The sequence below is a fragment of the Nymphaea colorata genome, chromosome 9 (genome assembly GCF_008831285.2).
Source record: "Nymphaea colorata isolate Beijing-Zhang1983 chromosome 9, ASM883128v2, whole genome shotgun sequence".
NCBI classification, from domain to species: domain Eukaryota; kingdom Viridiplantae; phylum Streptophyta; class Magnoliopsida; order Nymphaeales; family Nymphaeaceae; genus Nymphaea; species Nymphaea colorata.
The window spans coordinates 17,193,261-17,215,511 of record NC_045146.1 but is presented as its reverse complement, the minus strand read 5'-3'; the positions used below and the strand labels follow the sequence as shown (position 1 = coordinate 17,215,511).

General features: G+C 37.4%; 2 protein-coding genes across 6 annotated transcripts; one reads left to right on the top strand and one right to left on the bottom strand.

The window, feature by feature from the left end:
• Window positions 1–45: 45 nt before the first annotated feature.
• LOC116259781 (actin-related protein 7) lies at window positions 46–8,807 on the top strand. The gene is made up of 7 exons (XM_031637692.2): window positions 46–349; window positions 1,608–1,823; window positions 2,618–2,759; window positions 4,452–4,696; window positions 7,049–7,232; window positions 8,153–8,220; window positions 8,301–8,807. Exons 1-7 carry the CDS (start codon window positions 272–274, stop codon window positions 8,451–8,453), a joined length of 1,086 nt encoding a protein of 361 aa, XP_031493552.1. The 5' UTR covers window positions 46–271; the 3' UTR covers window positions 8,454–8,807.
• A 211-nt stretch (window positions 8,808–9,018) lies between these two features.
• LOC116259782 (uncharacterized) lies at window positions 9,019–21,966 on the bottom strand. 5 transcript variants are annotated; one of them, XM_050079426.1, is made up of 12 exons: window positions 21,545–21,966; window positions 18,663–18,770; window positions 18,375–18,412; window positions 16,707–16,756; window positions 15,313–15,383; window positions 14,615–14,679; window positions 14,461–14,505; window positions 14,285–14,365; window positions 13,758–13,825; window positions 12,793–12,841; window positions 10,384–10,544; window positions 9,019–9,296 (listed from the first exon to the last, which is right to left on the bottom strand). In XM_050079426.1, the coding sequence occupies exons 2-12, from the start codon at window positions 18,766–18,768 to the stop codon at window positions 9,227–9,229; spliced, it is 804 nt and encodes a 267-aa protein (XP_049935383.1). In that variant the 5' UTR covers window positions 18,769–18,770; window positions 21,545–21,966; the 3' UTR covers window positions 9,019–9,226. The 5 variants fall into 5 exon arrangements, with proteins under 5 accessions (XP_049935383.1, XP_049935382.1, XP_031493553.1 ...); XM_050079425.1 differs by lacking the exon at window positions 21,545–21,966 and adding an exon at window positions 20,202–21,538; XM_031637693.2 differs by lacking the exons at window positions 16,707–16,756; window positions 21,545–21,966 and adding an exon at window positions 20,202–21,538 and having other exon boundaries at window positions 18,346–18,412.
• Between the last annotated feature and the right edge of the window lie 285 nt (window positions 21,967–22,251).

The window sequence follows — 22,251 nt, the reverse complement described above, 5'->3', positions numbered from 1 at the left end:
ATAATCGAGCCGAGCTTTTGACTCGCTTTATCAAAGAGAGAGTCCATCTTAGACAAGCAGACGAGTCGAGCGGCGGTTAAGACAGAGGAGGAGGGAGCGGAAGGCTGCCACGAGTGGGATTTTTCCTTTTCCCCTTTTCGTTCTCACTGCTTCTTGCTGCGGTTGAAAGGAGGTCAGTGACGCGGGGTGTTTTTCGTTGGCGGGAAGATGATCCGAAGCAGCTAAAGACCAGAAGAGGCGGCGGAGGGAGGGGGACGAAGCGGTGGTGGTGATGGAGGCGGTGGTGGTGGACGCGGGATCGAAGTTCCTCAAAGCGGGATATGCCGTTCCAGACCAGGAACCAACAATAGTAAGAACTGAACCGAGGGAGAGAGGGAGAGAGAGTTCTTATTTGATGAATACGGTTCGATTAATTCCCGAATTCCGCGTGTCTGTTTGCTTATAGATGTGACTTTCTTCATCCAAGAATCCGATGATTGTGTTGGGCTGCTGTTGTTATTATCATGTTTTCTTCCTATTGTTAACCTAGAGACGGAGGAACAGGGCATCCCGGCTGTGTCTGGTTCAAGCGGCTATTCAACATAACGATGGTTCGTGAAGTCTTTGGGGTTCTGGCTAGTCAGGAAACTTCGGGTGTTACATGGGGCCTAAAATGCGGCAGTAGAAGTAGAACGAGACACTGCGGTTTTTTGCCAAGAGTGAAGGATAGGATATATAGAACGGTCTCACTCAATTGGATATTCAATAAAGATAAGGGTTTATGAAGCCTTTGCGGTTGTGGTGGTCTGGGAATTTTGGGCGTTAAATGGGGCTTAATATGCGGCAGTAGGGGTAGAAGGAGAAGACTTTATGGTACTTATAAAGAGCTGTCGCTCGTCTATGAGGGCTTACTACGGGGAGAGACAGGTCGTGCTTCTCCCCGGAAAATGAAGATTTTAGGAGAGTTGACCATATAGGGGTTTTTTACCATATTGCACTCGCTTAGATGGTTCCTTTCATTCTGTTGATCTATTTTTCAAGTTATTGGCACTGATCTGCTGCTTCATGCTGATAAAGAATTAAAAGAATGGGAGCCAAGGGAAATGTGATGTTTAAATACTGCTGTAGTCGGTTTTCATATGTTTTGCCCCAATGTGTAATACACTAATATATTGTTGTCAACCAGTTTTTGTGTCACTACACTTGTTGCCAAATTTCTTGCAATTATATGATTGCATGCTTCAGCAAAGTTGTCAAAAGAAATTGAGCTTTTGATTGGAAGCATAATTGTGCAATTGGCTAGCTTCTTTAACATTAAAAGTAGGATTCTCCACTATCTCCGGCATATTCATTTTCCTTATGTTGTAAACTGTTCATGATCGACCAAAGTTTCCTTATATGGATCGCAAGCCTAAGATAGCCTGGTCCCCGACAATCAGCTTCAAGCTCCTTAGTGCCCAAGAAAATTAGAATTATTATAATTTGTTTATTTTTCTATCTCCCTCCAATGAAATAATTATTTCCCTTAGAAACTGATATATATTTTTCAGATGAAAGAATTATTTCATTTCTTTGGAAATTAATATGTTTGTAGCCGTAACATTGAGATTGAATTGAACCCTATGCAGATAATTCCTACTAAGATGAGATGTATTCCTGAAGATGCGGAACCAGCTGATAAGTCGGTTTCTGATGAAATCACTGTCGATCCAGTTGTTAGGGGGTTCATCAAAGATTGGGATGCCATGGAAGATTTGCTACGCTATGTGCTTTACACAGGTCTTGAATGGGAAGTTGGCAATGAGGGGCAGATCTTATTTACAGATCCACTTGCAACACCAAAGGTAGCAGATTTCTTTATTCATCCTCTTTTCTTAGTTTATGCTTTCAGTCTTTTGTAGTCACACTGGATGTTGTAAGTTAACTGCTGAAAATTAGACAGAAGCATAATATAATTCACTAAGGTACGAAGCTGGGATGGCTACATGTTAGTGGTAATTGGTACTGATGCAATCCTATAAAGACAGTTGAATAACCAATAGGTTGATGAAGATTAGCCTTCTTATCAATGTCCAATTGGGTGATATTTCTTGATGCATGCAATGTTTTCAATGACTAAAACTTTTCCAGCATGCTGAAATTACTTATGAAAAAAGCAAACTATGATGATCATCCCATAATCTAATTTGTTAAGAGAAACAGAATGTTGAAGACCTCCAAAACGATTATTGCAAAAGTTGAGAATGGGCCGAAAGAATCAGAATAAATATTTGTTCACTTGCTATTTATGTTGTGTAATTGTTTCAAGAAAATGCTTGGCATTATCACCTCCAACCTGCTATGAGAATTTCTCTTGCATTATGTTTTTGTTGTCTTTTATTGTGAATTGGTCTTTACATAAAACTGCCAATCAGTTATTTCATTTATTGCTTTTGCATTTTTAAATTCATGAACATTCTTTCTACTGTGTAATGGGCTTTTGTATGCTTAAATGTGACTCTAGTAATCCAGAAGATTCTCACTCACTTGTAGGACCTTTCTTGTATTTCTCAGCTATTCATCTAATGTTGCTTTTGTTTGTGTTAGACTGTTAGTTGACAATTGATGACTTTGTGATGGTTCTGAAAACCTTCTACAGGTGGTTCGGGAGAAGTTGATACAGATGATGTTTGAAACGTTTAACGTTTCAGGCTTTTATGCATCTGAACAAGCTGTGTTGTCACTTTATGCTGTAGGACGCATCTCAGGTTGCACTGTTGATGTTGGGCATGGAAAGATAGGTTGGCATTCTATGATTGCTTTTTCATTTATTAAAAGTTAATTTGTTTTAAATATATGGATATGCTATCTGCAACAAGAGGTTTCTTTAATTCCAGAAAGCATGTTATAGAGTATGGAATTAACTGGACATGAGCATGTTACCATTGATATAAAATTGACTGATGATTGAAATGTACAACATCCATGTTATTTATTTAAGCTGAATAGATGAAACTTTGCTCTTTCAATCACAAATGCTGCTAAAATCCTATCTTGAACCATAAGCTATTGACTACATTGATAGCTACTTATCTTTCAAGTAACTTGGAGATTGTTTTTAGATTCTTCCACCACCCAACCCCCCTCCAAAAAATAAAAGAAAAAAAAATCCTTGGAATGTGTGGTATAAAGTATCAGCCAATTCCTCTTCTTCTTCTGACCTAGATCTATTAAAGTAATCAAGTTGAGGTTGGAAAGGAAGTTTTGGTTTCTTTCAGTTTAAGAGTGTGTCTGGTGTGAATTGCTGTGGCTTAAGAAATTAGGAATTTTAAGGTTGTAGATTGGCTAAAGAATGGTGTTGACCGGTAGCATTGTTCAATATTGTCCTAAGGCAGTCAGTAAATGCAGATGGTAGGTTGAGATTTTGGCTGTGGCATCTCATAATAAACTATTAGTTAGGCACAAAGTTGATCCACACTTGAAGAAGAAATTTTATCATTATCATTATACAATTTTTTTCCATTGGTGAAAATGACTGTTTTCTAGTATAATTAAGAATAGAAGTTTCTAGCAGTAAGATTTACTGCAATTCATCACCCTTGGTTCCTATGAGCTTTTACATAAAGCTCGTGATAATGAAACAGAGGTAGACCCAATGGTACTCTACCGAATTATAACTTTTTATTGATAGGAGCCAGTAACTTAGCAGTTACGTCCTTCATCTGGATATGCTTGGCACCAATAAATGGCTCAGTCTCCAGGTTGCTAAACAGGCTTGATCAGTTTGGCTTGTGCTGCCTTGTTATCGATTTGAGTTGAAATCATTTGATCTCATTAGTCATTGCAGACTGGTGCTAGACGGCCACTTACTGTTCAATTGGTTGCTGGATAGCAGATGGTAAAGTGTATCACAGGGACTTGATATGTCGTTTCCACTTTCCAGCATACTGTCCTTATGTCATGCATGATCATGCACACACACTCGTTTCTTTGTTTGAGAATATTATGACTTTTGATACACACAGAGGCATTTGTCAGACATTAGGGCATCACATTTTAATTTTGGCTCCACATGTAGTGTCTTTTGCACCACAAATATTTTCCAACAACTGTACACACGTAGGATATGGGCAACTAAAAGAGAAGCTCCTTCCATGTTTTTTTTTTGCAGGTAAGAGTAGGACATGACTTGTCCTGTTCTTGCTGGTTTGAGCTTGTTTTGACTGCAATTCTGAAAAACAATCTTTTTACCTTAGGGGAATTTGGCAAAGACGAAAAATTAAAACATCTTAGCAGGTACCACCTGTTCAGAAGTGCCACTGCTGAGTAGAATGAAAACTAAAAAATGTAATTGCAACTTAGGAGTCTGATCCTTTTTGACTTTTGGAAATTGAATAAATGCTTTCTATATATCCCTTTATAAGCCATGGGATTAGGGCAACCTGTCGGAGATGTTTCTTTGCAATAAGCAATTGCTGCTGTAATTTGACCAGATATTGCACCAGTTTGTGAAGGTGCTGTTCAGCACATTGCCTCAAGAAGGTTTGAGATTGGGGGCTCTGATCTGACAAGATTACTTGCTCAGGAACTCCAGCAGTCCAACCCATCAATAAATCTCAACATTGCAGACGTTGAAAAATTGAAAGAACAATATGCATGCTGTGCAGAGGATCAGCGTTCCTACAATGAGAAAAGGAAGGCATGTCAGGTGGAGAAGCACACTCTTCCAGATGGGCAGGTTTCTCTCTCTTTCTCTCTTGAACTGAGGACATGTGACATAGATCTTTCCTGGAATGAAAGGACTCCTTGTTTTTATTTCTTTACAGAATTTCATGGCTGAGCAGTTTCTTAGTGGTATATTGTTAACGTGTTCCTTTGTTGATGCCATCCATAATCTGTCTTGTTGGTGCAGCATGCCACCGAGTGTAGACAATTCTCGCTGTTTTTGATATGTTTCTTTTCCTGTCCTTGGGATTTTGGATTTAGTTTCCAAAGTGTTGGTGTCTTCTGAATTTCTGATGAGGTATAGACTAGCCGCTGTAGGGTTCTCCCAGAGTTCTGTGCTCTGTCCTGAGGTGGACCTATCTGCTGGGTGATATGGCAGCAGCATTAAGGAACACCATGTGAAAATGAAGTCTCTTGCCTCTTGGAAAGAGTTATATTCCTAGCAAGAACTTCCAATTTTAGGTTTAATGATTAATCTGTAAAATTGCCAATGCTTAGTAAAATTTCAAGGTTAACTAGCATGAAAAAGCTCTTATCCAGAGGTGGGCCTGCATTGCTGGGTGAAATGGCAGTAGCATTAGGGATCACCATGTGAAAATGAAGTCTCTTGGCTCTTGGAAAGAGTTGTGTTCTTAGCAAGAACATCCAATTTTAGGTTTAATCTGTAAAAATTTGCATTGAGATGAAGCACCTTTTTTGGGCTGAGCCTAATTGTAGGTAACAGCTGTTTTCCATTAATAGAACGGCTGATCTACATCTAATATTGTTTATCGATACTCATTCTACCCTTGTCGGTGAATCTGAGATGTGCCTAGGGTAGACTTGGACTTCCCGTCCTTACAGTTTAATCAGTCTCGGAGGATTCGCACATGCACTTCTTCTCGTAAGATAGCAGGTACATGTCAAAATTGGGACAATGGTCAAATTTCATGCTACGCTCTTATCCAGAAGGTATAAAATTGATGCAATTGATGGTTCCTTTCTGGATTATGGAAGTTGGAAATTGTGACTGTGAACCACCAACTTAGCCTTTTCATATATGTGACCAATAGTGAGTCTCACTGAAAATGGCCCTTTTGATGTTTGTTTTGCCCAGCCAGGGAAAATTACTATTTTCTGGACAAGCAAATTTTTGAATCAATTGGGGCCTAAAAGAAGGGAGAAGCTTTGTTTAAAATGGATCCAGTAGAGATGGGGATAATCATGGGTTCAGCAGGAAGGTATTGCTAGTATCAAATTAACAAAGGCATTTAAAAGCTTAGGAATTCAAACTTATAGATAGTTTCCAGTCTGGAGCCTTAACTGTTAAAAGAATCATGTGAAGATTGTGAAAGCGTTATGCAAGTATTCATTGCTAAATGTATTCTAATCTGCAAAAAAATTGCATTGAGATGAAGCAGGCTTTGTGGGGCTGAGTCTAGTTGTACTTGTAGGTAACAGCTGTTTTCCATTAATAGAACGGCTGACCTACATCTAACATTGTTTATCAATACTCGTTCTATCCTTGTCAGTGAATCTGGGATGTGCCTAGGGTAGAATTGGACTCCCATCCTTACAGTTTAATCATTCTTGGAGGATTTGCACTTGCACTTCTTCTTGTAAGATAGCAGGTACATGTGGAAATTGGGAGAACAGTCAAATTTGATGCTTGGATGTGCCATTAAGCAAATTAAGGATCAGGTGGTTATATGATGCCAAAAAACTTGGTGATTGAAATGATGTTCTTTTCTAAAATATTCAAACTAAAGCATCGTCTATAACTGGTAAGCAGCATGGAACATGTTTGTGTTAGACTAAGTCAAAAACATGCTGAGGTATGTTTTTTATATGTCTGTATCTTTTTGGGATATAAACTGTGTGGGAACTATTATATTGTATATATTATATGTAGACATACAGACTTATATGTCACATGGCACCAACTCCCACACTCGAATGACATGGCAGCACACAACAAACATCCATCCACAGACAGACACACACACACACACACACACACAAAATATATATGTGTGCTTATGTGTGGATAAACATGCATCCACATTTATGGGCCTTAGTGTGTGCATGCATTTGACATCTATAAGCTTCAAAGAAGTGCATAACTTAATTTTTGACATTGACTGGACTATGAAAAATATTTTTCAGAATTCTGTTCCTTTTCTTTTTCCCTTTGAGGATCTTATTTTGTTTTATGGTTTGTCATCACCTCATCAAGCATGCAACATTTAGATAACAGTTGAACATTATGAAGATGTGCTTTCGGGTGTACGGAAGGCTTACTAGAAAAAACGCATGCATGACTGTGTTCTTGGTGTCTGCAATAATAATAATCATCGAGTTATCCATTTGAAATTTTATGTTCCAGGAAATAACTATCGGGAAAGAGAGGTACACTGTCGGTGAGGCCTTGTTTCAGCCTTCCATTTTGGGCTTGGAGGAGCATGGTATTGTTGAGCAGCTTGTGCGCTGCATCTCAAGTGTTACATATGAGAACCATAGGCAGTTGTTGGAAAATACTGTGCTTTGTGGCGGTACTGCATCCATGGCTGGTGTGTCCATCTTTTTCCCTAAGTTTGACCTTCCCATGGTTATTTTTCTATAGTCTACTAAATTATAAAAAACAGTTAATCACACGTTGTCAGTCTGGTGCCATACTTTGTTTAAAACTTCTTACAACATTTGTTAGTAAGTCATGCATGCCTCCATAGATCTCATCTTAAAATGAGCTTCTGAAGCAAAACAGTGCTGGAGGAAGGACTGTCTGCAGTGAATGGAGGGTTGTCACACAATATGAAATTCTAGCAGGGTTCTTCTTCACATGCATGCCCTATAATAACTGGCTTCGAATTGGCAGGAGTTGGATTATGAACCAAGGCAAACATATACATGATATCATCAAGGCATCTGTAAAGTCACCGACCATCCAAGCCTGGAAGAGGAAAATTGATGGAGGAATGCCTGAGGATATTTTTTGAAATGGAAATTTTGAACTGAAGAGGCTCAGATAAAATTAAGAGTTTTAGTGTTGAATCCCATCAATATGAATCATGGAAACTCAGACTAAAACCACCCTATGCGTACTATAGATGGAGCTCTTTGGGAAAATGAAAAAGGGGAAAGGAAAACAAACGTTTCAATCCTGGTCCATATTCAGATGTTTTAACTTCTCCTCCCGTCGTCCTTCATGAATATTGGCAGATAGGTCTACTATTATTTACTAACTGCATATTGTGATAGAGTTCATCTTAACTAGTTACATCATATTGCCTCTAAGACCCCTGGCCTCTTTGTGAGCATGTTTGCAGCTCATCCATATTGCAGAAGCTTTGAACATTGACTACTAACAACTAATAAGTGCATGTCATCAACGCTGATAAAATGAAGATCATGAAAGAGGAGGCTTTTAACGTGCATTAGCAACCTCATAAAGTAGGTTATTGGTTTCATGTCTACATGTCTTGTTCTGCAGGTTTCGAGGAGCGCTTTCAGAAAGAAGCACATCTATGTTCATCAGCAGTTCGGCCATTACTTGTAAAGGTAGGAAATTTTATAATTCTTGACCTTTTATCGGTTCATTATTCCCCAAAACTATGGATTAATGTGCTTGGTGATTGCAGCCTCCTGAGTACATGCCGGAAAACCTAACAAAGAATTCGGCATGGATGGGCGGTGCCATCCTGGCCAAGGTGGTCTTCCCCCAGAACCAACATGTTACCAAAGGAGAGTACGATGAGTCAGGACCATCAATCGTCCACAGAAAGTGCTTTTAGACCTTTACTCTGTTTGTATCTTAACTGAAGAGGAAAACCATGGGACGCCTGAAGGGCGTTCAGCGTTTTGAGGTTATTTGAGTTGGTTTTGGAAGATGCAGCATTATCATATGCTTTGGAACAGCTGATCTAATTCAGTCTGTCTTAAGACTAGATTGTGTTGTATAAAGCCCTTCATACCCTGAAGTATCTTCCAAGAGCTGAGAAGCCCCTTTTGCTTTTCCATCCCCCTGCACCGGCTCTCCCTACCAAATGTTTCTGCATTATTTATTCGGATGGGGGTTTGCACATTAATTTGTTTAGCTTGTATGAACAATCTCTATTATGGGTACAATGACATTCCCAACATTTTCACTTCTTCTGAGTGCTTTTGTAGTAATTTTAGAGCCTCATGATGTGCTGTAAAGCTTAAGAACTGGAATAGCTTCATTCGTAATGACCATTTGTAGTTGAAATGGGGAGAGATACATATTCCATTAAGAATGAGACTACAAGTAGAATGTCTACTATGCGTAAGGTTCCTCTTTCCAGGACTTCATACTGCTAAAGTTGCTAGCTTTCTAGATAACAATAAACCACTTTCGCAATTATTTGAACTCGGTAAACACTGAAACGTTACATGGGGTTCTCCAATGAAGGCAATGACTGCAAAACGAAAGCTTCATGGGACCAACAAGAAATGGTACAGCACTCTCTGTTAGCATACAGAATCTTGTCTTGCAGTTCGATCCCAAAATCTTGTATTTTATCAAAAAGCTGGAATTGACAAGATGCTACGATCTGATCTTTCTTAAAGTATTCATGTAAGTGTACCGTGAGAACACCACAAACAGCCTCCGAAACCTGCAAGAAAATTCAGAGTCAAGCTCATACATTGAAGGAAGATACAGATCCAGATCAGCATAGCGAGATGGCTATGAGAGATGATAAGAATCACAGCAAAGACTACAAGCATGCTTATATTAGCTCCTCTATGATAGGGAAATGATAATCTTCCACCTCAACTGCTTGCCATGTGTAAATGGTGATTCTTTGGACGAAGAAGCATTAAGAGGGATGGATAACGACTATCGCTGTATAAAAACATAGTGCGAAGGGAACCTCTATTCTCAAGCAATACAGAGAGATACAGAGAATTTCAGTTGTGGACTTGAAGACTCTAGAAGTTTTGAACCATCTACAATGTGTCCTGATTCGATCTACAATAGCAAGATACTGTCATGCGTGCTGACTTGATATAACTTCAACGAATGTATTCATTGTACAGGAGGGACCTGCAAGATTGCAGTTCCCTGGTCAAGTATTCAATTCCCATTCTCGAGTAAATTTCTGCAAGGGCTTTTGGGGGTTTGCTACTCCACCCAACCTTTACTTTTATGGGTCCGCATCAATTAAGCACCTAAGTCATTAGAAAGGGTTCCTCATCATTGAAAATAATAATAATAGTATTAGTAAATAAAACTTGCAATCCATTTTTACAATAACTGCTGCACAGACAATTAGGTACGGCTGATTTTTAGCGCTTTTGATAGCGTTCTCAACAGGGATTTCGCCTGTAAAGGGAATCTAGAGTTGCACAGAAGACCTTGAAAATGGCCCTTCACAGCCTTGTCATTTTCCTGAAGATGAAGATCATACAACGACAGAGAATGAATAATTGTCTTTTCAGATTGCCAAGTAGAAGCATCAAGGGGCTTGAGCTTCATAGAGACTAGTTTGTGCATCCTAAGAATCCTATTCGAGAAGAACAGGGAGAAAAGGAATCCATGCAATGCAAAAACAGAAAAGGAGAACCCGCAAGTTGGACGCACATTAGGAGTTGCCAAATTCACAACTAAGCATGAATATGTAATGCTTCATTAACAGGGAGATAAGGAAAAGGGAAAAGGAAAAATAAAGACATTGCATGCAAAGATTACAAGGAACCTACCATACCCACTGGCTACTATGTTGTGCCATAGCATTGGCACTTAGGCAAGGGGATTTGTTTGGCAAGAAACATATTTCCTCTTTCTGGCAGAAGTAAGATTCAAAAATTGACCACCAGACATCTACTGGGCCACAGTACTTGCGTGCAATATTAGTACTTACCTGCAAGAGAAATAACTTCAAAACTCCACGTTCATAAAATATGGTTTTACTAATTTTTCAGGTGATATAAGATAAACATCTTAAGTACCTAGCAACATTTAATGTACATATTTTTGCTTGCACATTATGGGCAAAGACCATAATGTAGTAAAGCATTAGATTGGCTACCACTAAGGGATGCAATAACGCGGTGGTACATTAGATTCAAACGTTTTAGCATTCAAAATGGCAAACTATTTGCTCTCTGTGTTTGCTGCTAACTGATAAAGGACATCAAGTTTGACTACTGTCATGTCAATTCTCACACCCACAGTTTCAATTAGCAGTTCAAAACGAGTGGCCAAAGAGTTAAATAATAACCGTTTACTTAAATGAATGGGAACTATAAACTGCTAGAAAGCATCAAAACACAAATAATAGCCAAAGGTGTGTGCCTTTTTGGGTACCAGCATCTATTTGCTCAACCTAGATGCATAGTCTTACTATGCCACATTTCTGATCTTTGTTTCATGTAGGATTTCCCAACTCCTTAATTCTTGCTGATGAACATCTAATTGTGAGATTGGTTACAAGAAGGGAGACTCTACATGCTAACTAGCAACCACATCAGGTCAGAGGATGAAGGATTTTCCATCAAAGACTATCTGAAATCAAGGGTTTCTTTGTGTTGATCACGGGTTGAGAAACATCAGACTAGGATCCACACTTGTGATTCCTTGACTGATGAGATGTGTCACCATTAAGAGGCTTAAAAAGCATTCATTTTCACATGCAACAATATAGGTTGAGTTTATTTTGTTTTTGTTTCCTATGGCTTTTCTACGCCTATGAGGAATCACAAGACTTACAAGTTACAACTATGGAATCTGGTGATGCGCAAGAGAAACTGCAGCAAGGAAGAAAAACAAAATGACAGAGAGAGGGAGCAAGAACCCATTTCTGAATGTGGGCAATGCTCTCCCATTTTCCTATTTATATCACTTCACATGGCCAAAAAGGTTAGAAAATAAGAATAGGAGACCAATAAACTGGAAAAAAAGCAATACCGGTCAATATATAAGATACTAAACAAAAACCACTATATGGATCAGATCATACCAGACCCAACCAGGTTCACATCTCAACAGCCTTTCACAAATTGTTTATGGTCCTTAAACCATGGATAACTTGACTTTCATAAGCCAAAATCTCTGTTTGGCCATGGCCATAGTTTGGTGAAGAGATCTGTAGTTACTAGTTAGCTATTCAATGGGAATCCACAAGCTTCTATCTCTAGATCCTCCATCTTCCTTCTAGTAAAACATTACCAAATTTTCATTGTATTAAATGTTTACTTGGGGAAAAACCGCTTTCGGTGTAAAACTCTTAAGGCCATACCCTTATGCCTCCAAGGTTCTGGCTTGCTTTGGGGCCTAGGTCGGTCTACAGTTCATCCTTTAACTCAGATGTGGTGCTTGCGACCATTTGCAGCCCAGAGAGTTATCAGATTTTAGAACAGACAGATCAAAATCACCCAACAAGTCTAGTGTATTTAGTCTCTGTAATTATGATAGCCTTATAGCATACAACTGCTTCCATACCTGACCTATTTCTTCCTTCTCTAAAACACCAAATCATGTCCAATAAGGACATTGTAACAGGAAGTCATTATTTTATCTAGACCTCCAGTCTATTTGGTATCTGAATATGCCAAGACAGCAATCATATGTTGTTATGTTTACAACATGCTCTTTTTCAGACGATAGGCCAACTCCTACAGTGTCTCTTAAATAGCCTTTACACACTAAATGAGTTTTTCCCGTCATGTGCACAAATTACCAAAACCCGATTCAATGAATAAACAATATATGACCTAACAGCAGTAAGACATCGAAACATAACTATATAATCATCTTGTTGGGTTATCATATACCTTCCCATATCACATACTCAGTTTCTGACAAAAGAGGGTTTAGGCATTGACATTGGTTTCCAGTCCTTCATGCTAATTTTGCTCTGTGTACACAAACAGCTATGCAGCTCAAGGAGATACACGTGTCACATGTTCGCTTAACAAGTAATGTACTTATATCAATGAAAGATAAAATAACATCAAATAACATTTTTTGCCAACTAAGATACTGTATTGATAATGAAGAAAGTATATGATGTATGTCCTCAAATAGAACAGTTTTTCATATCAATTGAAGCATGCAGGATCAACAATGACTAAAAGAAGAAAGCACATCTAACAACATAAAAACCCTACAAGTTCCCAGGCTTCAATATCACTCTGCAAGTTGCTCATCATCAGCATGCTGGTGGTACAATACGAATAAAAACAGGATCAGTCTCGTGAAACCATGGCAAAAGATAGATAAAATTATTAATAGTTTATTGTCCCATCATTAAACATTGATTGTACATGCACTTGATTCTAACAACAGAACATCAAGTTAATACAGTATTCTGAGGAATAAGAACACATAATATATCTGGTTCAAATAGTGATGGTAGAACAAAATGACTGTACAATGCTTTTTAGTTTTTTCTTTCAAAGTTGAAAAGAAACTTCCTATTCCCTTACATTTCCTGTTCCATTGCAAATCAAAGTCAGTGACCCATAAACTTTATTGACTTGCTTATGTTACAGTGTTGCTAGAAAATAGACAGTAGAAATACATTTTCTAGTCACATGAAACTGGTTATTATTTGAACTAAAACAAGAACAAAAGTAATAATTGAACTTACAAATGTACATGGCCATCAATCTCTCTCTAAATTTTCAACATAAGATTATTCCCAAGCTATTCTCACACTTGGGATGTAAACTAATTCCAAGAAGATTTAGGAACTTATGGTTTCAACAACCATATTAATAGACAATGATATGAATAGAAGTCAACAACATAACATAACATATTCAATGTGTGGGAGGTTGATAAGTTAGTCATCCATATGTTGACTTTCACCTATGGTCAAGTACATCCAAAGCTTGTCCCAAAAGGTTCATGAACTTCAGGAAATAATCAAGAACTGAAGTCAAGCTTTGAGATAAGAAAGAATCACGGGTAACATGTAAAGAAGCTAAAAGAACGCTTATCCAATCTGAAAGTTCAAGTCACCCTCATATTCCAGTATCCAAATTAACAAATTACCTAAAGATGTATTTAGTATGGAAATTTTCCTAATAAGTCATGATAGAGAAACTCATTTAACTCTCTTTCAACTTACCGTAATCCAGTATGCACATCTTGGTGGTTTCGATGACCAGAAATTCCATAATTGTCAAATGTGATTACCTAAAAGACAACAAAAGCAAGAAAAGGTCAGTCATTTTGGATGAACAACACATGGGATGATACTATAACAAACATACATGATACAACTAGCTATCAATTGTAATGCATCTCAAGCATCAAACAATCCAACAGCATCTAATAGAAAATGCCTACATTACAACTGCACACACACGCACACACATATATGTATAAGGAAATCGAAATCTGCCAGCTGCTGGATGGTTAAAGCAAGAACAAAAAAATATACTGCGTAAAAACAAAGAGAGTGTATACTGGCCCAAAACTCCAAATCCTAGAAGACTAATAGAAAAAATGAATTACAGTTGACAAGAAGTAACTGCCATATTTTTTATATCATGAACTTAAGAAATAAATAAAAGGTAAAATATCATGATCGGCAAAGCCACAAAAGACAGGTAGAAGAACAGTACAGCACTCTTTAGGAAATGGAAAACATACTGTGTCGATTTCCCAAGCTATTACAGCTTCCTCAATAAGATCCTTAATCAAAACAGGACTCCATGATTTGCCAAAACCATCCTTCAGATTGGAAAAGAAAACATTACATATGAGAAGGAGCAGGTTGAACCTAGGTGCAACTTGAGTAATAAGCGTTTTTGTCAAATATGGCATACCTGCAAATCTGGATGGTCTATGATCTTTACTCTATGAAGTTGTACCTGATAAGTGATAAGTACATTTAGAACAGCTTCACCAGTATTATTCAATTGAAACAATATGTTCTTTGATGATATTTTATTATTTTTGACATAATTATCCATGCCTTACCTTGAGGATGACGCAAGCCTGATAAAGCTCATTCTTTCTTAAGGTCCCTTTGCCTTCTGCATCACCTACAAGGTGAAAAAGGACAAGACCCATAGGTTAAAAGGACAGATCTGTATTCTCTGAACATTAGCTATAAAAGGCAAACAAACAACAAGACCTTAATAAAGAATATTAGTTTAGGTTTTTTTGACCAAGATGTGATTTGTTTGCAAGAAAAATTAGCATCAAAGGAAGTAGATCTTATTAGTAACTACTCTCTGGAAACTAGAAGCAATATCAATGTCATATGAAAACACCTCTGTCGCTTATAAAGAAAAAGGAAATATTACTTAGCCCGTGGGTCTGGCTCATTGCTCAATCTGAATATGCATCTTGTCTTAAATTTCATTTCAAAATTTTGAATGGCCCTTGACTTTGATTTTCTGAACATCGTAATGTAGAACACAAAAACCAAAAGGAGGAATGCACTTAAAGACCAACAATACATCCAGTTGATTAAAAAAATTATGAGATGAACAAAGGAAACGTGGAGGAATTTTCTTGAATATAAAGAAAAATAAACTATAGACTTCTTGAAACAAGATGACTCCTGCTACAGTAACCACTGGAGAGAAAAAACAATCCTACTGCTAAAATAGCACTAAGGAAAAACCATTTGATCCATAAATTATAACCATATCTAATACAAAGAGATATACCAGTTGAGATGCATAAAACATGGACAGCATGTCTTGCTGATATCAAGCAAAGAACTGTCGGTGTAAAAAACCTGCACAAAGACCCCACATATTAAATAACAACACATATGAAGTACTTACAGAAGGGTTGTCTTTTCAAAGCACTCACCCAAAAAGCTTCCCAAGAAATGCAAAATATTATACCAGAACAGGAGTGGAGTGAACAACACACAAATGGTCTAGGTTTTCGGACCTTAAGCTGCCAATGAGACAGAGCATGTGAATTTAACTATGTACAAATATAAAATGCCTGTTTGATTCATAGAAAAGGGCTTATCCAGGTCTATTATGATAATGCAAGGATGAAGTTCCAAGGAGAATCATGATTACAATTTACAACTATCAAATGCATGCATAATTCAAGTTTTATTTTAAATAAAGTGATTCGGGGATAAGACAATATGATAGCAGTTATGCTTTTTTCTCCTCAAATCTTCTCCAAGTTATAAAGTTGACAATTTCCCTTGAGATAATGAGAGAACCAGTTATGGAGTCAAGATTAAATAAAGGGTCTGCTACAAAGAAACACATCAATTTTAACTTATTGTTATCTTCATTGTTTTTTTTTTAACATGCTATAATGAACCGATATAATTTTCCATTGCCTTTAATTTAACATCCTTCAAAGGATTGACGGATGATCGACATATAAACAATAACAACAAACCATTTTCAGGATTAACAGGTGATCAATATATAAATAAATAACTATAATTAAGCCCTTCACAAATGAGGGGATAAGGAGTTGTTTGCAGTTTTATCTCCTTTTATACATTACTGCCTCCTCTTACCATTGTGGCAAAGAGTTCTTAGCATGTATAATGGTGTCCTGAACTCAGACAGAAACCTTGGTTTCTCCTTCATCTTCTTTGTTTTATCTGATCTAATGTTTCAGATTTCGTTTCTTTTTTGTTTATTTCTTAACTTCGTTTCTTCCAGATTTTTCCCATTGCCCGCCTTCTGTTGGTTTCACCTACCCCACTTCAAGGCTCTAGCTCAGCATCCTAAACCTACCCTTCATAGTTCATTAACTCTTCATGCTTGTTTGCTAACCTTGACCTTCTTCATATAATTGTCCATTTTTTGTTTTCTTTGTCTAAGCACTTGTTACACCCTTGTTGCCTTACGATATGTCATACCCGCATAAGGGATGGCTTTGCCCAAAGGCAATTGATATTTATTGCAGCAACCACTCTGAACAGAGATTGACTTATCCTGGATCCCTGTACTCAAAGTGCATACAAAATTGGTTCAGACTATTTTTCTGTTATACCAACTAGAAGTTATAGTAGAAAAAGACAGTGAAGTAGAAAAGAACCAGTAGAGTACTAACTCCTTGAATCTCTCCCCCTCACCAATGCGAATGAAAAGGCAATACATACAACTTCACTAATTTGGCTCCTGCCTGCATAGCAAACAAATAAACTTTTGAATTCCTGACATCAGGATTGGATTTGCAGAGACCTATGTGTTTATATGGTGGATCAGTTAAACTCAGTGCTTCCAGAATCCAGAGACACATTGACTTAATTAATCAATTTTTCCAATGCTGCCCTCTGAGTCAAGTGCTTCATGGTAATATGCTGTGATTACAAGAATACTAATGATACAGTAAAAAGGAAAATATGGTCCCAACTCCCAAATATGTTGTCAAACTAATGATGGTTAAGCAGCCACTCAGCAATTATGAAAAGTAATACTTTTGGGAGCTTGGACCAAACAATGTAAGACCAAGCCACCAGTTATTTCGCCATTAATTATCTATCCTGAGAAAAGCACAAAAAAGAAAAAAATGTTGAAAATGTTAATAACATCCAATGTTTCACATTCTGGTATATAAAGGTCAAGAGATTGAAATTTTCTGGCCAAGTGACCATAGTGGAAAAGGAAGGCTAATGCAAGAATTACCATACATCTTGAAAAATCAATAAAATAAGGTTGTACGTTGTAACAGAATCCAGCTTTGAACATAGAAAAGGTGGGGTTGCAGAAAAGGATATGCAAATGTGTTTTATCACAATTTTCAAGGCAGGGGTTTGCTGAAAACCTTCAGCTGGAAGTTTATAATTTTATATGCCATTTTCTGCAAAGAATTCAGACAAGTTATGGTGTGCAAAATTTTCCAGCAAGTTTCCATGGTCCAACTTCACTCTTTGGTAAAAAGAAACTCAACATGTGTTAATTGACATAGAAGAGGCATCATCATGATGACGAAGGAGAAACCAGTAAGCAGTAACATAATGTGGAACTTAAAGTTTATTTTTCTCTTGGTTCAACCGTTACTAGCGACGGCAATGTGCACCTAATAATGGGTGCAGTTCATCTTTATGGCCTTAAATGTTTGATTGATTTAGAAAATGCAATTTATGTTACAGTTTTTTATTAAAAAATACATTTTCTTTCTCATCTGACAACAATAACAACATGCTAATATTTCTTAGCCTTCAACCTTTTTTCCTGAAGGGAATTTGCCAATGCAAAGCACATGCAGTAATGGATCTCAACATAACGAGATATATGCCACAGATGTACTAAGAAAGTGCAACCAGGTTTTATTCATGCCAATAGATAACAATTGAGGTGGTTGGTACCAAAAGTTAGAAAACTGATTTATGTTTAATTCACATGAGGTTCCCTTTTTGCAAGGTAATAAAGAATACATCTTTCTTGAGTTAACGCACATGGATGCAAGAATACTATCTCCTGTTTCTTCTGCTTAGGGTTCATCTTGCTATTTGTCAAATTATCTGTATTTTCGTATATATGATTACATTCTATTAACTGCTTGATTACCAAGTCCTTAAGACACTCTGGCCCTTGTACATTACCATCCTAGGCACAACAATGAAGCACATTTTAAAGGAACTAAAAAAATATCATATGATATTTACTATACGACAAGGTCTCTAATATAGCTCAGAAGTAGCTGACAAATTTCAAATGAATTGTAAAAAAAAAAACAAAAAAGAAAACCCAAAAAATACAGTAGCTCACATTGATTCATCGTCAGGATGAGCAATTACCAGCAACACATTTCGCATTTGTGCAATCCCTTTAGCTCCTGAATAACAAAGTCATGATACTCCGAATCATAACTCAAACAAAGCCCACAAGTGCTAATTATATGAACAGTAACCAACCAAATATCAAAAGTAAGGTCATACTAAATCAATGATGCGGAAAAACAAACACTAGCCATGGAATAGAAATTGATTCCCCAACTTCTCATATTTGGAGTCTAAAACCATCCTAAAGTCATACTTTAAACAAATAATAAATAAGAAGCGAGTGAAAAAACCAATAAAGTTCACCTTGTTTTGAACCAAATCTAACACCAGAATTGCCCCACGGCAAAAATAGAATCACAAGTAGGGAGGCCACCCAAGTGAAGAACAAGAGGATCCACAACCAAGCCATACCTAAAGCCACACAGACACCAAAAAAGAAACGGATAAGTTACATTAAGGGCTTGCAAAATTATAGCCTTTTTCTGGCTTTTTCACTTTTCATTTTTCAAAAAAACTGTACTTTAATTTCCTGGAAAGATTCAGTGTCCAAGAAAACCTAAAAATCTAGAAAAAAATAAGTTTTCAATTTTCCTTCATTTTGGTGTGATTTTGGAATTGAAATCTCTCTCTCTCTCTCTCTCAACTGACACACGTTTGATGACTCGCAGGCAACTAGAAATTCTGCAAGCAGGATAAACTTTCAGTTTCAATATTCAAATATATGCAAACATGCATAGGTCCAAATTTGAAAAGCCCATATCCCATTAGCCAATATCCATTCAGTCGGGCATGATGATGGCAACACAAGTCCAATCTAGCTTTTCTACATCTCTTAATAAATCCAGTTTTGTAGAAATAGCATTTAAGATTAGGTAACAAAGACAACTCCTCGCTTTCAGAATCAAAACCCAAAAAGCTCATAAAAACAATCCAGGGAAAAAATGTGAATTGAGGATATTCATAAGCAAGATCTGCAATAATAAAAAAACCTACATGATGTCCACTGAAAAACAGTCAAGTTTTCTTTGTTTAATGATACTGTGGAATGAGTCTTGCTGATCATCTACCAACTATTTATGAATATGCTACAACTCTACCTACACAACCATGGTACAGGTACATAGAAGCAGCAATTTGATGTATCAGAATACTGCCATCAATATTCAGCATTGCTATTCTGTCTTTCGGCAGTTTATCAGGTACTGGGCCTTCTAAAATATTTGAGACTTGAGTCAGATGTTCAGGTATTCGATATCATACAAATAACAGACGATAAAAATGTCTTCTGGAACACAAATGAGTCCTCTCATCTACATAAAGATCCTGTTGAGAAACTTATGCAGAAGCACAAGTGACTTATTAGCCAGGTATCAGAAAAGCTTGGACCCCGTCCTGATGGAATGAGAACCATTGAACAGTTAATCCTTCTAAAACTCATCTTCAAAGTTAACTTTTTCATCTAATTTCAACCAGCAACACATTAACTAAGTAAAACCATTTAGCTTGAGTATTTACAAGTACAATCTTTGAATGGAAAAAGTTGTGAGTGGTTTCCGTTTCAAACCAGTGTTTTGTCATTAGTTTTATTAGTTTAGAAGACTTTTTGTGAATAAATGCAGTTTTCAAAAACAACACCATTCCAGTAGCCTAAGTTTCGCCGTAATTGGAACGGCAAGTGCGATTAAAGACCAATTCCAATCCAATTTCAGTACATTAGTTTGACACAAGATAGGCAACATAAAAGACGACAACGTCTGAAGAAAATGAAGAAAACCTGGGAAACAGCAGTCGAAATGAAAATCTGGCAAAAATAAGAAGATAATGAAACCTGGTCAAACGAACCGAAATCACGCCGCTTTGGCAAGACAAAATGCCTCGTCTTCCTTTTGCGCCGTGGGCAAGAGAGAGAGCTTCGCCGGGGAAGAGCAATGGGCGGTGTACTTCGAGACGTGAGTCCACCGGCAAGCACGGTGGAAGTTGTGTGTGGGGAGGGGAAGCGAGGCTCTGCTTTGGATCTAGTTTTGCAATTTTTCATAATTTCAGGTTAAGTCCATGTGCCCTTTATAATCTGGGATTTTAAGCGGTTAAACCTGACTTGTTGGTCTTTGAGTCGTGGCTGGTAAAATATTTTTGTTCAACCATTTTTTTTTTTTAATTTCAATTCAAGATCTTGTGTAGGACCTGGTCCATAACCTTTTTGGTTCGGGTTCATTACCAAATTCAATTTTAGTTGGATCAAATACCATGGTACTCAAATTCCAACTTGGATTCGAAGTTCATCTTTTGGGAGAGGATTGCATGTCTTTAAACTGTGGAGATGAACTACTCACCTTTAAAAAAAACAAAAAAGAAAAGAGAGGATATATTTGATCCATTTACGTTCCTTTACGTTCCTACTCTACTTAAATCTTGAGTTCAACAAAGTTTTTATATTTCTCAAGGCCGTTTGATGAATTTGAAAACCTGAAATTAGAAAAAAAAAATTGAAAATAAGTTTTATGAATAAAAAAATAAAAAAAATCTTTTCGATTCTTATTTGTGTGTGTGTGTGTGATTGAAAAATAAATTTATAAAATATTGTTTATTAATTTGATAATAAAATATATATATTTTATGAATTAATCAAACCTAATAAAATTGGATGGTCTAAATGCGAACCTCCCTAAAAGGCTTTATAATGTCAGACTTAGAGCTAGATCCATTTAAACTTAATATCGTAAGAGCAGCCACATCCAAGCGAGAGATTTTTCTCTGAAATGCAATTCAATCAAAATGTTCATATTTACTAACTGGATTCTAATCAATTCCCGCCAGGTATCGTCACGTTCGATGTTCTTCTAACCCAAGTATCTACCTAGTTAGGAATTACCTAAATCGAAGTCCATCCTAGTTAGACTTTCCCACTATCGGGAGAGTTGCCTATTCTTATATCGAGATCGGCTCGCAGCCAGACGGTGGTGATGAAATTGGGGAAAATGCCAGGTGATGGTGCAGCGGTTGGGAGGATTTGGAAAGGAAGAATTGGGTGGAAGAGAGGGAGATAGAACGAGTGGAGGAAAAATGGAGAGGGAGTGGGAGAGAAATCCGTAGCAGAGGAGGAGAGGCAGACAACGAGGAAAAAGACCAAAAAGAAGAAAAACGAAGAACGGGACAAGCGAATAGGAGGCGGAGAAAGTAGGTCTTACCCTGCGGGCAACAGACCAGCGGTGGTGATCTCAGGGATTCCAGCGGTGGCGTGCTGGCGGCAGGGATGAGGTGGCAGGGAGAATCAGCCACCAGAGGAGGACCCAGGCGGTTAGGCTGGGGGAGAGGAAGAGGAACGGGCAGTGGCGTGAAGCGGTGACTACTCTTCTGCGAGTGAACCGGAATGGGTTGCCGGATTTTGGGGTTCAGGCTGGGTTCTCCTGGTGGAGATGGTGAAGGACGAAGCTCACCACGAAAATGAAAAAAGAGGAAGACTCGAGCGTGCTCTAACGGGCACAAATATTTCTTCGGAATCGTCCTCAACGGTTTCAACTTTTTTTTCTCCGTTGGATGAAATAAAAAATTAAAATTTAAAAAATTTATTTCCTGTTGAACAGTATTTTCAGCCTCGCAAACGTGCCCTGAATTATTGTATCCCAAATTTATTTATATGACCATGTAAATGATTTTCTTATCGTCAGGTAAGAGTTACTATTTTTTAAAATATTTATTCACGAGAAACCATCATCAACATAACATATATGTTTTCAAGGTTTCACCTTGTTTTGGAGTCTGAATAAACCAACGGCAGAGCGACATATTGGCAATTGGCAATTGTTCACACCACTCCTATAAAATACTTTACTTTTATATTATTGCTTCAAATATTTAATTATTTATATATATTAGTGCCCCCTCCAAACATAAA

Excerpts from the sequence above, each read along its gene's own strand:
- LOC116259781 (XM_031637692.2), top strand. The coding sequence starts at position 272 with ATGGAGGCGGTGGTGGTGGACGCGGGATCGAAGTTCCTCAAAGCGGGA. Across the intron at positions 7,233-8,152 it reads CGGTACTGCATCCATGGCTG|GTTTCGAGGAGCGCTTTCAG; the intron begins GTGTGTCCATCT and ends CTTGTTCTGCAG. Across the intron at positions 8,221-8,300 it reads TTCGGCCATTACTTGTAAAG|CCTCCTGAGTACATGCCGGA; the intron begins GTAGGAAATTTT and ends TGGTGATTGCAG.
- LOC116259782 (XM_050079425.1), bottom strand. The coding sequence starts at position 20,394 with ATGAAAAATTGCAAAACTAGATCCAAAGCAGAGCCTCGCTTCCCCTCC. Across the intron at positions 14,680-15,312 it reads TGTTTTATGCATCTCAACTG|GTGATGCAGAAGGCAAAGGG; the intron begins GTATATCTCTTT and ends TTCACCTTGTAG. Across the intron at positions 10,545-12,792 it reads ATATTGAAGCCTGGGAACTT|GTAAGTACTAATATTGCACG; the intron begins GTAGGGTTTTTA and ends TTTCTCTTGCAG.